The sequence below is a fragment of the Danio rerio genome, chromosome 5 (genome assembly GCF_049306965.1).
Source record: "Danio rerio strain Tuebingen ecotype United States chromosome 5, GRCz12tu, whole genome shotgun sequence".
Lineage (NCBI taxonomy): Eukaryota > Metazoa > Chordata > Actinopteri > Cypriniformes > Danionidae > Danio > Danio rerio.
In genome coordinates this window covers 1,262,501-1,279,432 of record NC_133180.1, presented here as the reverse complement: position 1 = coordinate 1,279,432, position 16,932 = coordinate 1,262,501, and the positions used below count along the sequence as shown (strand labels likewise).

Here is a 16,932-nt window from a genome sequence, read left to right as displayed (position 1 = left end):
AATATCGAGTATGCGGGGGAAAAAAGTCAATATCGAGTATGCGGGGGAAAAAAGTCAATATCGAGTATGCGGGGGAAAAAAAGTCAATATCGAGTATGCGGGGGAAAAAAAGTCAATATCGAGTATGCGGGGGAAAAAAGTCAATATCGAGTATGCGGGGGAAAAAAAGTCAATATCGAGTATGCGGGGGAAAAAAAGTCAATATCGAGTATGCGGGGGAAAAAAAGTCAAAATCGAGTATGCGGGGGAAAAAAGTCAATATCGAGTATGCGGGGAAAAAAAAGTCAAAATCGAGTATGCGGGGGAAAAAAGTCAATAGAGTATTCGGGGGAAACAAGCCAATAGTTTGCGAAAAAAGTCAATAGCGAGTTTGTGGAATTATTTACTAATAATTCAATGACCTGTGATCAGTTATTCCTCAATTTATGTTTGAATGTTTTTGAGGACAATAACTATCAAGTATTTCGACTATTTTATATTAAAAATATCTGTATTACCATAAATGCTGTACTTCATCTCACGTTAGAGGCGAGCTGATAATTAAACAAACAAATAAAATAGTTTAATGCTGATGTAAAGCACTCAGAGCCATCATCAAGAAAACGTCTGTAAGAGTCTCATTTTACTAAAGTGAGTGACATTATTTGTCACCGTAATTGAAGAAAAAATAACAGAAACAATAGAGATTTACTGAATCATAAGAGAAATAAGACTTTATTTAAAATCAGAAAACAGATTATGAGTGTTTACATTCACAGACATGCAACCAGAAGCATTGCATCTCTTTCACAGAAAAAGAGCCCGGCGGGCGGTCGATTAACACGTATCTTAATTAACCGTCAGCTCATCAACAGAAGAGAGGAAGCCTGCACTACTGAAAGCTGACAGTTCAGTTAGTTAGTTAATTAGTCCTCTGAGAGTAATGAGTTTACTGTGTCCTGATGGTATGCTTTACCAGTTTATGCAATGAGCAGCCAGAACATGATGAGCAGAGCCACAAACAGGAAGAGGCGGGACAGGAACTGCTCATCTGTGTGCTGGGGTGTTCCTGGAGCAGCTGAAAACACACAAAATACATCAAAACGTCACTTAGTTTAATGCAAAACTCGCTAAACTCCATTAAGCCTCATAACTGTTACTAGTATTGGGTATCCAGAACCGGTTCCATTTTAGAACCAGTTTCCAATTTCAAAGAACTGGGTATTTTATAAGACGCATGCATTTCAATTCCGTTCAATCAACTATGAGCCATTCTCGCATGGCGAATGGTAGTGGGCATCAAAATAAATAAAAAATGTAAATATTGCATTATACAAACGTGCATTTTTTTTTTCAGAATTGCATGATTCAAACTCAAATACAAATTCTCTATTAAGTTTTTCCTCAGAACTGTCCAATAAAACTTTGAAAAAGCCAATAGCAAGTTTGCAAAAACAGTCTATTAGCAGGTTTGCGGAAAAAAAAGTTAATAGCAAGTTAACGAAAAAAAAGTCAATAGAAAGTTAGCAAAAAAGTAAATAGCAAGTTTACAAAAAAAGTCAACAGAGTTTGCTGAAAAAAAGTCAATATTAAGTTTGCAATAAAGTAAACAGCACGTTTGCGAAAAAAGTCATTAGAGTTAGTGAAAAAAGGTTAATATTGACTTTATGAAAAAAGTCAATAGTGAGTTTACAAAAAAGTCAATATCAAGTTTACCAAAAAAGTCAATAGCGAGTTTACAAAAAGTCAATATCGAGTTTACGAAAAAAGTCAATAGCGAGTTTACCAAAAAAGTCAATAGCGAGTTTACGAAAAAAGTCAATATCAAGTTTACCAAAAAAGTCAATAGCGAGTTTACAAAAAGTCAATGTCGAGTTTACGAAAAAAGTCAATATCGAGTTTGTAAATGAAACCAACAGTCAGTTTGCGAAAAAGTCAATAGCGAGTTTTAGAGAGAAAAAAAAAATAGAGAGAAAAAAAAAGATGTCGATATTGATTTTGCCAATAAAGCCAACAGTGTGTTTGTAAAAAAAAAAAAAAAAAGTCAAGAGCAAGTTTGTGAAAAAAAAAGAAAGACAATTTTGAGTTTGTGGGAAAAAAGGTCAATAGAGCCTGCGAATAAAGTCAATAGCGAGTTTGTGAAAAAAAGTCAATATTGAATTTGCGAATGAAGTCAATAGCGAATTTGTGAAAAAAGTCAATAGAGCTTGCGAAGTCAACAGCGAGTTTGTAAAAAAAAGTCAAAATCAGGTTTCTGAAAAAAGTAAAAAGCTAGTTTTGCGAAAAAGGCAATACCAAAATTGTAAATGACGTCAACAGCTTGTTTGCGTAAAGTCAATGGCAAGTTTGAGAAAAAAGACAATAATGAGTTTGCAAAAAAAAGTCAATATTGAGTTTGTGAATAATGTCAATAGCGAGTTAGTGAAAAAAAGTCAAAAAAGTTTGCGAATGAATTTAACAGTGAATTTGTGAAAAAAAGTAAATATCGAGTTTGTGAAAAAAAAGTCAATGGTGAGTTTGTGAAAAAAGTCAATATTAAGTTTGTAAATGAATTCAACAGTGAGTTTGCGAATAAAGTCAACAGTGAGTTTGCGGAAAAAAAGTCAAAATTGAGTTAGTGAAAACAGTCAACGGCGAGTTTGTAAAAAAAAAAAAAAAAAGTGAATATTAAGTTTGCGAATGAATTTAACAGCGAGTTCGCAAAAAAAAGTCAACAGAGTGAGTAAAGTCAATAGAGTGTGTAAAAAAATCAATAGCGAGTTTGCGAAAAAGGCAATAGAGTTTGTAAATGAAGTCAACAGCACGTTAGCAAAAAAAGTCAATGAGTTTGCGAAAGAAGAAAATATGAAGTTTGTAACAAAAAGTGTAAAACAAAAACAACAGAGCGATATAAAAATTCTGTTTTTGATTTAACATGATACAGTCAAAAAACATGTAAACATGCACAGACGAGCTTTTCAGAAACATGTACAATGTTTATTAAGAGAACGTGAATAGCGGATTTCATCTCATGCAAACCTAAAGGGCTTCTCATTACTATACTTTAATCCAAATATGATATTGTTTACTATCATTGTACAAGCCTAACAGTTATTAAGAAATAAAAACCTTATTAGAGTTGTGTGTATTTTTAAAGCAAAAGACAAGATTTAAAGCAAATATTGACATACGTTTAGAGAAAAGTCATCATTAAATTCATTTTAGGCCATAGATATTATTAAATGTGCCTGTTTGTTTGTGTTTAATGTCATGTTCATCAGTTCAGTTTATCAGGCAGGCGACGGTTGTGCTTTACCTGGCGGGGGTCTGCCATCATTGATATTAAACGCTGTGGCGAAGATCCCGAAAGGAAAAGCTCCAATACCAAACGACATCTGAAATCCACCATCGCCAAAACCAAAGCCCTGAAAACCCTGCAGACACAAGCCAACTTCAGCAGGAGAGCAAGACTCACAGTACACATGACCATGGGGGAAGCTAAAGAATATTACCTCAGAGTGAAAACACGATTATTTCTCTTGCCTTTATTCAGCTTATTATTCAGCGTGTTTTAAGGAGAAACTCGCCTCATTTTGACTCATTGCTTCTGAAAACAGCACTGTATTTTTTGCTTGTCCAGATGATGCTTCTAGATTTAAGTATTTTACATATTTGTACTGGAAACAAGACTGAAACTCGAAATAAAGCCTGTTGTGCAGTGTAATTACATGTAGCTGATTTGTGGAAGCCGCAGCTCTAAAAGCTTTATTTTCCACCGTAGACGATCATCACGCAAGAATGTAAAGCATGATGATAATGTGATGCAACCCAGACGTCAGCTGCTGTCCACTGAGACTCCGAGACATTAATTAGCCCCCGTGAGACACTCGTTTGCTTAATGAATTACCTACAGGTTGGCACTACAGCAACCAGAGTCATGCATGTAAGTGTTTCATCACAAACGTCTAGTGCAATGACACACACACCGTTGCACACGCAACAGTGTCATGAGCAAACAAGTAACTGCAACTCTAGACTGCAACAAATGATGTTCTTAGAGTTTTTGTCTTGTCTAGCCTAAATATATCTGAATATTAAATCAAGAAGCATTTTTATAGGGTATCTGCAGGTTTTTAAGCTGCAGTCACACTGCACTACACATAGACTTCCATTCATACGCATGTGAACGCTGCAGACCGGGAACGCAAGTTTGTGCAACAAGTTTCGCAGTTTGCTGTGTTGCAAAGTTCAAGCTTGGTAAACTCTGACCTGTGAAATCGCATCACATGACTGCGTGAGAGCAATCGAAGATGAAAACATGACCTCTCTGAACAGAAGTTTAAAATATGGACCAATCGCTCGCTCATTAAATGTTGATCATCTTGTTTAATCCCGGCCCTTTTTGCAGCGCTGTTCAACAGAATTTTGCATGCTCAAACTCTAGTGTGACCGCAGCGCAAAGACTGGTACACATCGCTTTTTCATATGCGTTTAACATCAGTGTTTTACGAGACGTTTTTTCTGGATTCAAACACAATCGATTTCCATTTCATCGAGCAGAAGAGTATGCAAAACCACTCCTTGAAATTAGATGGTGCTATACAACTTTAAGCTTCTGACATCTGCTTGTAGCACAAAAGACAGTTGACACGCTTGATGTTATTGAGGGTTCAAGTAGCAGCTCTAGCGATGAAGAAATGATTATTGTGACCAGAGCAATAAGCAGCTACATGTACATATCGCCTCTAGGCATCTTTGACAGATTTGCGCTTGAGCGCCTTCATGTGCTGTTTACTGTAACTTCAGCAGCTCCGTACACGTGAACAAAAGTGCCAATCTGATTGGTCGAGAAGGTTTTGATGCAAGCATGAGGCGTTTCCTTAAAAATGACGCTTTTACGCCGTTTATTTAGTCACAAGGCGTTAAACGTAGACAAAAACCAGAGAAAGATGCGTCCCAGTGTGCACGGACCCTCAGATTTATATTTAAGACTGTAAGAACAATTGTACAGCACATAACTTGCCAGAAAAAAAGCATACATATAATTATATATTTATTGTGTTATATATATTATGTGTATGTATGTTTATATATATATATATATATATATATATATATATATATATATATATATGTATATGTGTGTGTGTGTGTGTGTGTGAAAAACTCAAAACATTATTATTATTAATAACAAAATAATAATAATAATGAAAGTTACATCAGTTCCCCCAAACTGCATTAACAACACTAACAACACAATTTGACAATGTCAGTAACTTATTGTTATATTTAATTTAATAATAGGCATATTTAAAAATATATTTAGGCAGCACTGTGGTTAGCACTGTGGCCTCACAGCAAGAAGGTCGCTGGGTCAGTGTGTGTTTCTGTGTGGAGTTTGCATGTTCTCCCCGTGTTGGCGTGGATTTCTTATAGGTGCTCTGGTTTCCCCCACATCAACTAAATTGGTCAAAGTGTAGGAGTGTGTGTTTGTGAATGAGTGTGTATGGGTGTTTCCCAGTGCTGGGTTGCAGCTGGAAGGGCATCCGCTGCGTTAACATATGCTGAAATAGTTGGCGGTCCATTCCGCTGTGGCGACCTCTGAATCAGAGACTAAGCCAAAGGAAAACGAATGAATGAATGAAGATATATTTGGCGAGTGGGGAATTCCCCACAAATTCTGAACATGCAAGCGAAATCCCAGCAAACTATAGTTCCATAAACAAAATTTCCACAAGCATGTATATTATTAAGTTCCACCAATATAAATGGACTTTGGTTCTGCCCATGTTGTTCTGCACGATGATAGACGAAGACGTTTGAGCAGATTTTAAAATCTTCAGTACGAGTTCGGTTCGATTGCATTTAGGAGTCTAATACAAGTCTAATTAAGTACTTATTTTTATACTGTGGGATTTAACACTTTAAAGATCTGCGGACACCTAGGCATGGGCCGGTATCAGATTCTGATGGTATGATAACCTCTGATTAAAATATCACGGTGTTGTGGTTACTGCTCTAAAACATTTTCTTTTAATTGTCTGGGTAAAAAACTAAAAACTTTTCCCTCTTTGAACACAATATATTTATTTTTGTGAAACGTTTATAATATTGTGTATTGCAGTAAACATGCCAGACTAAATAATGAAAATGAATCATTGACTTCTGCGGTCTTCATTTGTTTCAGAAGCACAGATTTCTGTACAATTTAGATCAGCATGTTTGGAGGTTTATCTGCTGGAGATACTGCCGTCCTAAAAAACTTCAAGCAAAACATTAAAGAAATTCTTACTCACACCTTAGGATCGGTACAGCAGAAAATTTTGGCTGTTTTAAAATCTTGATTTCTCCAAACCGTGATATTGACCTTATTCTAAAATGTGGACGTGCGCCTGTTTTCGCGATTGTCTTAGAACTTCCGATTCAGTCGCCTATGGGAGAAATGACTAGGAATAATAAACGGCAGAAAACGGTCAAACTACTTGCTCTACAAACAAATGTTTGCATGACTACACAGACCAAGTAGAATAATATAATAAGGAAATATCAGTTTGCAACATCAAACAGCGAAGCGAGCAGTTTTTAATGTCTAAAAATGAATGGAAGTGAATGAGACCGGAAGTCTCGTGCCAAAAAGATTCATATGGCAGCGCCCGCTCATCTGCGGAGAATAAGGTGAATACCTTGAAAACCGTTATAGCCCAATGCCAACTGCTTAAACAAGCAAAAATAGAGATTTGTTTTGAGTCAAAATGAAGCGAGTTTTTCCCTGAAAACAAGTGAAATAATCTGCCAATGGGGGAAGCAAAATAACATAATGTCAAGAAAAAAAAACAGGGCTACTCTGCTTCTCCCAATGTCAGATTATTTTGGTTGTTTTCAGGAAAAACTCGCTTCATTTTGACTCTATTTCTCAAAACAAGCCTATATTATGTGCTTGTCTAAAAAAAACGCTTTAAAAATGGCCAGGATTACTGTGTATATTTATTACACACTTTCTGTTTAACTCAGAGAAACATTTCTAATCATAATAGTGTTATTAACTCATCTCTAACAACTGATTTATTTTCTCTTTGTCATGATGACAGTAAATAATATTAGACTAGATATTCTTCAAGACACTTCTATACAGCTTAAAGTGACATTTAAAGGCTTCACTAGGGTAATTAGGGTAAACTTAGGGTAATTAGGCAAGTCATTGTATAACAGTGGTTTATTCTGGAGACAATCCAACACTAATATTGCTGAAGGGGCGAATAATATTGACCTTAAAATGGCCTTAAAACAATTAAAAACTGCTTTTATTGTAGCTGAAATAAAACAAATCAGACTTTCTCCAGAAGAACAAATATTAGAGGAAACACTGTGAACATTTCCTGAATCTGTTCAACATCACTTGGGAAATATTTGAAGAAATAAAAAAATACTGCATAGGGGGTGAATAATTTAGCCCTCAGCTGTATGTGCTGATACTCACGCCACGGTTCTCCGGTTCTGGACGCTGGCCTTGTGGTCGCGGAGGAGTTTTCTCTCTGAAGTCACAAGAACATTCACTTTATATTTAAATCAACAAGTGTTTTTATTTATTTATTAGTGCTGACAAATAATACATCTAAAAAAGAAAAGTACACATTATTACACATGCTCCTTTCACTTACTGTCCTGTTTCTCACATTGTCTTGTTTCTACTCATTATTATATTGCATTCTTATTGACATTATATTCGTGGTCATATAAACATTTCATGACATATTGTGTATTGTGTATGAGACAGATAATATCTTAATTAATTCGATTACAATTTTTGATAAACAGCACACACACATTTATTCTTAAATATAACGCTTAATTTTGGATTCAATTGTAAGTTGCTTGAGTGGCCCAGCGGCGTCGCACTGTGGCCTCACAGCAAGAAGGTCTCTGGTTTGAGTCTCGGCTGGGTCAGTTGGTGTTTCTGTGTGGAGTTTGCATGTTCTCCCCGTGTTGGCGTGGGTTTCCTCCGAGTGCTCCGGTTTCCCCCACAGTCCAAACACATGCACTATAGGGGAACTGATCAACTACATTGGCTGTAGTTTATGAGAATGAGTGTGTATGGGTGTTTCCTAGTACTGGGTTGCAGCTGGAAGGGCATCCACTGTGTAAAACATGTGCCGGAATAGTTGGCGGTTCATTCTGCTGTGGCAACATCTGATAAATAAGTGACTAAGCCGAGGGAAAATTAATGAATGAACGCAAGTTGCTTTAGACGCCAGCTCTTAGATGTAAATGATGTGAAATGAAAGGTGATTAATCAGCAGCAGTAATCATATTCCTCCATAACTCATAGTGTGTGTGCGTGTGTACCTGGGGTCCTGCTGGCCGGTGCTGCCTCTGCCGTACAGTGGGATCACTTTATCTCGACTGATGCCTGCTTTACACACCGGACACACCTGTCTATTTGGACGAGTCTCTAACCACTGTAAACACAAACACACACACACACACACACACACACACACACACACACACACACACACACACACACACACACACACACACACACACACACACACACACACAAACACAAACTATGAAAAAGTGTTATAGTAAACAATGTATTTTGCAACATTGAAATATTACTTTCATTTTGTCATTACGACATAGTCATTGGCCACTTTATTAGGTACACCTGTCCAACTGCACGTTAAGGCAAATTTCTAATCAGCCAATCACACGGCAGCAGCTCGCTGCATTTCGGCATGTAGACATGATCAAGAGGATCTGCTGCAGTTTAAAGCGAGCATCAGAATGGGGAAGAAAGGGGATTTAAGAGACTTTGAACGTGGCATGGTTGTTGCTGACAGACGGGCTGCTCTGAGTATTTCAGAAACTGCTGATCTACTGGGATTTTCACGCACAACCATCTCTAGGGTTTACAGAGAATGCGCCGACAAAGAGGACATATCCAGTGAGCGGCAGTTCTGTGGGCACAAATGCCTTGTTGATAAGGCCAGAGGTCAGAGGAGAATGGCCAGACTGGTTTCAGCTGATAGAAAGGCAACAGTAACTCAAATAAGCACTCGTTACAACCGAGCTCTGCAGAAGAGCATCTCTGAACACACAACACGTCCAACCTTGAGGCGGATGGGCTACAGCAGCAGAAGAGCACACCGGGTGCCGCTCCTGTCAGCTAAGAACAGGAAACTGAGGCTACAATTCACACAGACTCACCAAAACTGGACAATAGAAGATTGGAGAAACGTTGCTGCTCTGATGAGTCTCCATTTCTGCTGACACATTCAGATGCTCGGCTCAGACAACATGAAAGCATGGATCATCCTGCCTTGTATCAGCGGTTCAGGCTGGTGGTGGTGGTGTAATGGTGTGGGGAGATTTTCTTTGGGTCCATTAGTACCAATTGAGCATCAACGCCACAGCCTACCTGAGTATTGCTGCTGACCATGTCCATCCCTTTATGAGCACAGTGTCTCCATCTTCTGATGGCTACTTCCAGCAGGATAACGCAGCATGTCATAAAGCTCAATCATCTCTGACTGGTTTCTTGAACATGACGATGAGTTCACTGTACTCAAATGGCCTCCACAGTCACCAGAGCTCAATCCAATTGCCAACTGTTGAATCTCTGCCACCAAGGATTAAGGCAGTTCTGAAGGCAAAAGGGATCCGACCCAGTACTAGAGGGGTGTACCTATTAAAGTGGCCGGTGAGTTTATATCATTATATTGCACAGCCCTAATGGTAATGATTTTAACACTCTTCTAGAACTCACCTGATGCAAGCATGGCCAGCTGTGATCCCGTTGCAGATGGAAAAAGAAATAAGTGTTAAGAAATGAACATGGTTTCCTTATTACTGTCTGCATTAAACTTCTTTTCCACTGCACACGACATACGACAGATCAGAAGCTTTTTGAAGATTTTCCCAATATTTATCTAGACATATGCAACTGCTGGACAGGATGTGCTGTACTCCAGTGTTGTTCAATGAGGTTCGTGTTTGTGTGTGAGATGAGATTTAGCCATTGGTTAAATTTTATCAGAATTTTTTTTAATCACAAACCAGTAATAAAGGAAAAGAATAAAGGTGTTTGGATTTGCAGTCATTTACTGGACCAACATAGACAAAGGGGGCACCATTATATAGTCAGCTGGTGGTCATGTCTAGTACTGCGGATAAACAAAAATCTACACCTAAATAAGATATCAACTTCAAACTAAGAATATACTTAGTTCAGATATTTAGCTTTGATTTTCTGTTTATTTTGCACTAAAACACATTGAAGACTTGGCAATCCTTAAAGTTGAACATGGCATTTTCATGTCTGTCATAATGGGCTCTAAGCACTAAGAGCGTGTCTGGATCCACTTCTGCTATTTTAAGGACGGATAAATCCGCTCTGCGCATGGTCTAACCGGGTTGTGCTTATTCTCTTAATGAGTTCTGAGTGTGTTTTTGGATTAAACCTGCATTAAACCAATCAGAGTCTCATTTCTCATTCCCTTTTAGAGTCAGTTTTGTCGCTCCATGGCGGATTCGCTATTTACATGGCGACTTTGTAAGTGTAAAAGCTGAACGCTTCACTAGCGAGAACACAGTTAAACAGAGCATCTGCAGCACGAGGATAAAGAACGAGCCTCCTCCATTCAGCCTCTTTACTTTCTCTTTACTTAATTCCTTTACTCCTTTACTTTGGTGGAGTGAGGAAACGGTGGAAACTCACTCCACTGAACACATCCATCAGCCCACAGATTTAATTTCCTTTGTTAGGCGCAAAGATTTGCTTCAAAACTATTTCTAAACTCAGTTCTAATCTCCAGCAAAGGAATAAATGAACAATAATAATGACGTGTGGTCAGAAAACTGAGTTATATCCAAACACACGTCCTGTTCTTATCCACATATGCTGATGCAGACGTCTCCAAAACCCCACAGCTGGACACATCTACACTTGTGTTTAATAAAGCAAGTATAAATCTGCAGATAATCAATAATACTGATCATAATAATCACATTATACAGATGCAGATGGTCATCAATAAACTGAAAAAGCCCCCGGGGTGAAGAAGGCATGGAGGCAGTGGTGAAAATCATCATTTCTGGATCATTTTAATCCTTTAATTGTTTTCATCTGTAGAGATATTTGTGTGTTGCTGATCATCCTGTGTGTGTTCAGCATTTAGACCTGCATATGTGCATAACTAACACACTCTGCTGGACTCTAGAGCAGCTCTTAGTTGGTCAATGGTGCTGTTGGTCTATTTTAGCTCCTCAGAATAGCAACGCTCCAACAATGCGCCTTAACACACCTCCTCTATAGACCAGCACACACACACACACACACACACACACACACACACACACACACACACACACACACACACACACACACACACACACACACACACACACACACACACACACAGAGTCCACACAGAGTCCACACAGAGTCCACACAGAGTCCACACAGAGTCCACACAGAGTCCACACAGAGTCCACACAGAGTGGATGGATTTTCTATTTAAACAATGGCGCAAAGCGTGGAAATTAGGCTTGCGCTGGTCTAAAAATTCCCACAGTCATGTCTGAATGTCGTGTGCAGTGCAAACAAGAGCTGTTTATTGTTGTGAGGGCCTCACCAGAAGAGGTGTCCGCACAGACTGATGACAGCATCTTTAGATGTGTCCAGACAGATGTTACACTCAAACGTGCTGTCCTGAGCTCCTCCACCTCCACTTTCTCCCGCTGATTGACCATTGGCAGCTCCTGCTGATGATGATGAAGATGATGAAGAACTCTCACTGGCTGCTGCACTGGCCATTCTCCACTAAACACAACCCTAAACATCAACACAGAAACACACATGCATGAGATGTGCTTATACTAAAGGGTAAACAAAAGGCGAAGTGAGACGCGCAGCTGAACACTATTGGTTTACAGAGATGCGTCACTAGCACAAAGGAAGCTCTAGTTTTAAAAACACAGCCGGCATTACACTGTAATACAATATAAACATAATAACAAGCCATGGTCGACCCGACATTAGACAAACCTTGTCATCGCCTTGATGAACAGCCACAAGGCCAAGAAGAGCAGAATCTGCCGTGTCCTGTTGTTGTTTAGGAGACTGTCTTAAGTGTGAGCTGTTTCACTTTCTCCAGAGAGCTTGCCACACGTCTATTTGAAATAATGAACGTGTTGAGCTGATGATAATAACGTGTGCGTGATCATTGAGTGGTACTAACATCCGATCCTTTCAGAAACAGACAAACGCGAGTGTGAGGCGCGAAAAAACTAAGGAGTAAATGAGTGATGATCTAACAGGGGTTACATGTGCGGGTGAAGATCACACACACAGATGAGAGGTTTGCACTGACTGTAGGCTGTCTGCTGTGTGTTGTTTTTGAACCCAAATAAGGACTAAATGTCTGCCGTGTGTAGTTTTTCTGTAATGGGTAACATATCGGAGACTGTAAGGGGCTGTACGTGTTCATATACAGTTCAAGTCAGAATTATTCGCTCCCCTGTTTATTTTCCCCCCAATTTCTGTGTAACAGAGAGCAGATTTCTCCAACACATTTCTAATCAGAATAGTGTTAATAACTCATCTCTAATAACTGGTTTATTTTCTCTTTAACATGATGACAGTAAATAATATCAGATTAGATATTCTTCAAGACACTAGTATTCAGCTTAAAGTGACATTTAAAGGCTTCACTAGGGTAATTAGGGTAAAGTTAGGGTAATTAGGCAATTTATTGTATAATGATGGTTTGTTCTGGAGGCTATTGAGAAAAAAATTGCTAACTGGGGGCTAATAATATTGACCTAAAAATTACTTTTAAAAAAATTACAATCTGCTTTTATTAAACCCGAAATAAAACAAATAAGACTTTCTCCAGAAGAAAAAATATTATCAGACATACTGTGAACATTTCCTCAATCTGTTCAACATCATTTAGGACATATTTAAAAAAAAAGATAAACAAATTTAAAAGGGGGGCGAATAATTCTGACTTCAACTGTACTTCTGGATTACATTTACATTACTTTTAAACTGTTATCAGTTACTGTTTACAAAAAAACACGACTAAATTTGTTGTCAGTAGTGTAAACTTTTAGACTAAGCATTGGTCATAGATATATACACTAGATATCGCATAGGGACCCTGAGCATGCGTCAATAGCGCCGCCATATTGGTACAGTGCTCCCAGGACAAATGTTATTCAACCGCACTAGTCAAGACAGTGTTATTACGTGAAGATGCGGGACTTTAGCGCTGTCTACGGGTGTAGTAACGAGCAAACAAAGAAAACAAAGCACAAAGGCAGAACATTTCATAGGTAATATTAAGTTTTTTTCTGTTTTTGTATGTTCTGAACTTTTGTGCTAATCAGGTAACGTTATTGATGATAACAGTCACTTACTGCATTCACCATACGACAAAGCAGCTCCAACTCGCACTAAACACTCGGCTTATGCTAGTTTTGTTGAATAAAATCAGCAAACAATGCAAAAGAAATATGACAACGAGATGCTGCGCTGCCAGAAACTTGTGTTATTGTCGGCTAACGTTAGTGAAAGAGTCGTTCGGTGGATTCATTCACAAACGAATCGCTCCCTCCGTCAGTATGAGCAGTGAAAGCAGGAGAGGAGCTGTGCTTCAGGACATGATTAGATCAAATTTAGCAGGGAGGGTGGATAGTACATTTCTGTACACACAAACACAAGCTTTTTGTCAGGAATGGCCGTGCGGTCACTGATCCATCAATGTAGAAAAGTGATGTAAAATTATAATTTTCATAATTAGAAAAAAACATTACATACTAACATCCAGGGAAACACAGATATATGTGTATATCTCTGGCTTTGCATGGCCACAGTCCTCCACTGTACCTTAGTCCCGCATTCATTTCAAAGGAGCGCTACCCTGTAGCAAGATGGCGGCGCTATTGACGCATTCCGTCCAATAGACAACAGTAGGCCAGGCGACATCTAATGTATATATCTATGAGCATTGGTAATGTAATCTGACTACTCCTATATAACTTTAGTGTTAACCAGGGTTTTACATTAACACCCACCAACCCGCCAAATGCGGGTAGATTTCAGCAGTGGCGTAAGACAGACACTCCCACTAGCCACTTTGGCTGGTTGAAAATAATTTTCCCAGATAATAATTCTTTAAGGCAGGGTTCGACAATAAGGATGGTCCAAAATGCATGCACAAGCGATCGAGAAGCAACACAACTGACGAAAAATAATTGCGTTCGCAACTTCGCACGAGCAAAGCAGGTGAATACCGAATGAGAGGATAATCAGCTGAGGTGATGCGCGCGGTTTCTTTTGTGAAGCAACTGTGTCTAGAAACACAACTGATGCGATCGTTTCTCTTTCAAATAGACTGAACAAAAAGGAAGGAACGTGCACCTACAGTCTACAGTCTTGCTGCTTTCCAGAGCTCCAGAGTTGACTTATTGTAAGCAGCGCCAGTTGCTTTCGCTTTAACCATTCTTTGAAAAGATAATTTATGGGTCAGTCATTAACCATGCGTGTGTGATCATCCTTTCATTTTCTCATTTTTTTACAATAACATTGCTTTAATGGGAGAATAACTCCCCATTTATGTGTAGTTAACTGGTGATCTGGGACCTTTAGCCAGGACATATGACTGTACATGTGTTCTGTTAAATAAAAAGTATAATATTCAGCTATATTTCGCTTATTTTGACGCACTTAAAGTTTTGGCTAAGAAATAATGAACTGTTTATGTATGGTGTGGTCAGAGATAAATTGGGTAAATCCTTCATTTTGGGCTCTGAACATTATGAAAACTAATTGTAATATATGAAATTCTGACCCATCTGCTCAGGATTATTGAGCAAACTCATACACGACACACAAAAAGTGAAATGAATGAGGCATGTAGAGATAACGCAAACTCTAAACAAGTCATTTTAGCATATCAAAGTCATATTTATGTGTATAAAATATATTTTCCCAACAATAAAACTGTGGCTAGTGAAACTGGCGACTGGCTAGTAACGTTGGAAATGTACTAGCCACAGTGGCTAGTGGTCAAAAAAGTTCATTTTAAGCCCTGGTGTTAACCCTTGTTTGATGTCACATAAATTGAACCCGGATAATCTTGTGCTATTTTGACCGCATGTTCATTTATTTATTTATTTTATACAATTGCAGACGTTACAGTAGGCTATTGCACACTATCACTGATCTGCAGTTACAATCAACTCATGTTGATGAAAGGTTAGTATTGAACATTTATACAGTATTTGTGTATATCTATAGCTGTGGAAATGCAAGCCTGATTTAAAGGTGACCGCCCCGTACCATAACATACTCTACCAGTCAGTGTAAACAGGCCATTTTAGGTACCTTTTGACGTGAAACAGGCCATTAAACTATAATACACATACATAATTCACATTCTGGAAATCATGCAAAGGATGAATTTGTCAGTAAGTGTAACAATTGTTCTTATGTACATAACTATAGCCATGTAGAATTCAAAATTATCTTTAAAACATATTTTAAAATGTTAGTTTGGCCCGAAATACTCTTTAATTGTCATCTGACATTTATTCAAACCATTAGACTTCACACATTTAAAAACAACAAGATTTTCATAATTTTAAACTCAATTTCATGATAGAGGTAAAGCTGGTTTTATATTTGGATATTCAGACATTCTCCTTAATTACATAATTTCAGTAAAGTATTAAAGTAATAAAGTATTCTTAATCTAAACAGCGAAATCATATGATCAGCAAACGACTATCCAAGTACAACATTGGTTACAGTCAGTTATGGTGCTAATGTTGTATTTGAAGTCATGCTTACATGCTAATTCAGACTGAATATTCAAAGTAGTGTGGTAAACAATATAGAGACTGCTAAATGAACCAACAGGCGAATATTAAACCAATTTATTTCACCTTTATAATTTAATTCAGTACGATCAACGTATTCTCTGACATATTTACGTAAAGATAAATATTGTCTTGTTTCATACAGACAATAAGACAAGGCCATTTATTGATTTCTACAGCAGATCTCATACTCAATGGTAACTCTGCGTGTTTTACATACACTGGAATAAAAGAGACATAAAATACAAGTAAAATAAAAACAAACGCTATTCCACCTCTATTTTGACATTTTATATGAAATAAAGTGATTTTAAATTGCACAAATCCTTAATTCCGAGTATTTATAAAGACTTTTGTGTGATAAATGGTGTTATTCATAACAGCACGCAGCTCTCTTCGCGTCGGAATCTGCTGTTTATCGGTTAATCTAGATTGTTTTAAGCATAAATAACCAACTGTGGGTTAAATAAACACGCTAGCTCGTCTGTAACCGTGTATAATAGTGATAAACGCTTACCTGCGCGTCTGAGGAGAAACACGAGCCGCTGCTCTTCAACTTCAGCTGATGCGTCAACAAACAGCCATCGCTCCAAACCGGAAGCGCTGCCTGCTGACGTCACAGGCGCTCGACCAATAAGCACGCGCTTTCAGAAGTGAGGCGTGCTGAAGACTAGCTGGGATCAAAATATAAATATGCGTATTATTAATTAAAACTATTATAAATCAATGATAACTCGCTTGATATTAATTGTGAGCACTTTTAAGTTTTAAATTGATTATTGTTGTCACGTGAAAACTGTTACCTTTCTCAGCGCTGCTCTGGATTGACCAATCATCGTCGCTTTGGTTGTGTTGTTATTTAAATTTCAGCTAGGTGATTATTGAGAAATCAATGATGACGTACTTTAGTGTTGATTATGTCAATATTAAATCACTGTAATACTTGAATGCGTGTCTGTGAAAGGCAGACAGTGATCTGCGAGTCTAATACCGCCGCCTGCTGGACTAAACATCATTAGTGTTACAGCAGTGTGTAATATTTCATCATTTTTGGGCAATAATTATTTAGGGAAATATTCATATCTG

At 38.1% G+C, this 16,932-nt stretch overlaps 1 protein-coding gene across 1 annotated transcript; it reads right to left on the bottom strand.

Moving 5' to 3' along the window:
- Window positions 1-698: 698 nt before the first annotated feature.
- Window positions 699-16,425, bottom strand: rnf185 (ring finger protein 185). The gene is given in 7 exon segments (NM_213037.1): window positions 699-1,057; window positions 3,275-3,392; window positions 7,436-7,490; window positions 8,302-8,414; window positions 9,728-9,746; window positions 11,595-11,794; window positions 16,364-16,425. Coding segments are annotated over 6 exon segments (585 nt in total). The 5' UTR covers window positions 11,777-11,794; window positions 16,364-16,425; the 3' UTR covers window positions 699-959.
- Between the last annotated feature and the right edge of the window lie 507 nt (window positions 16,426-16,932).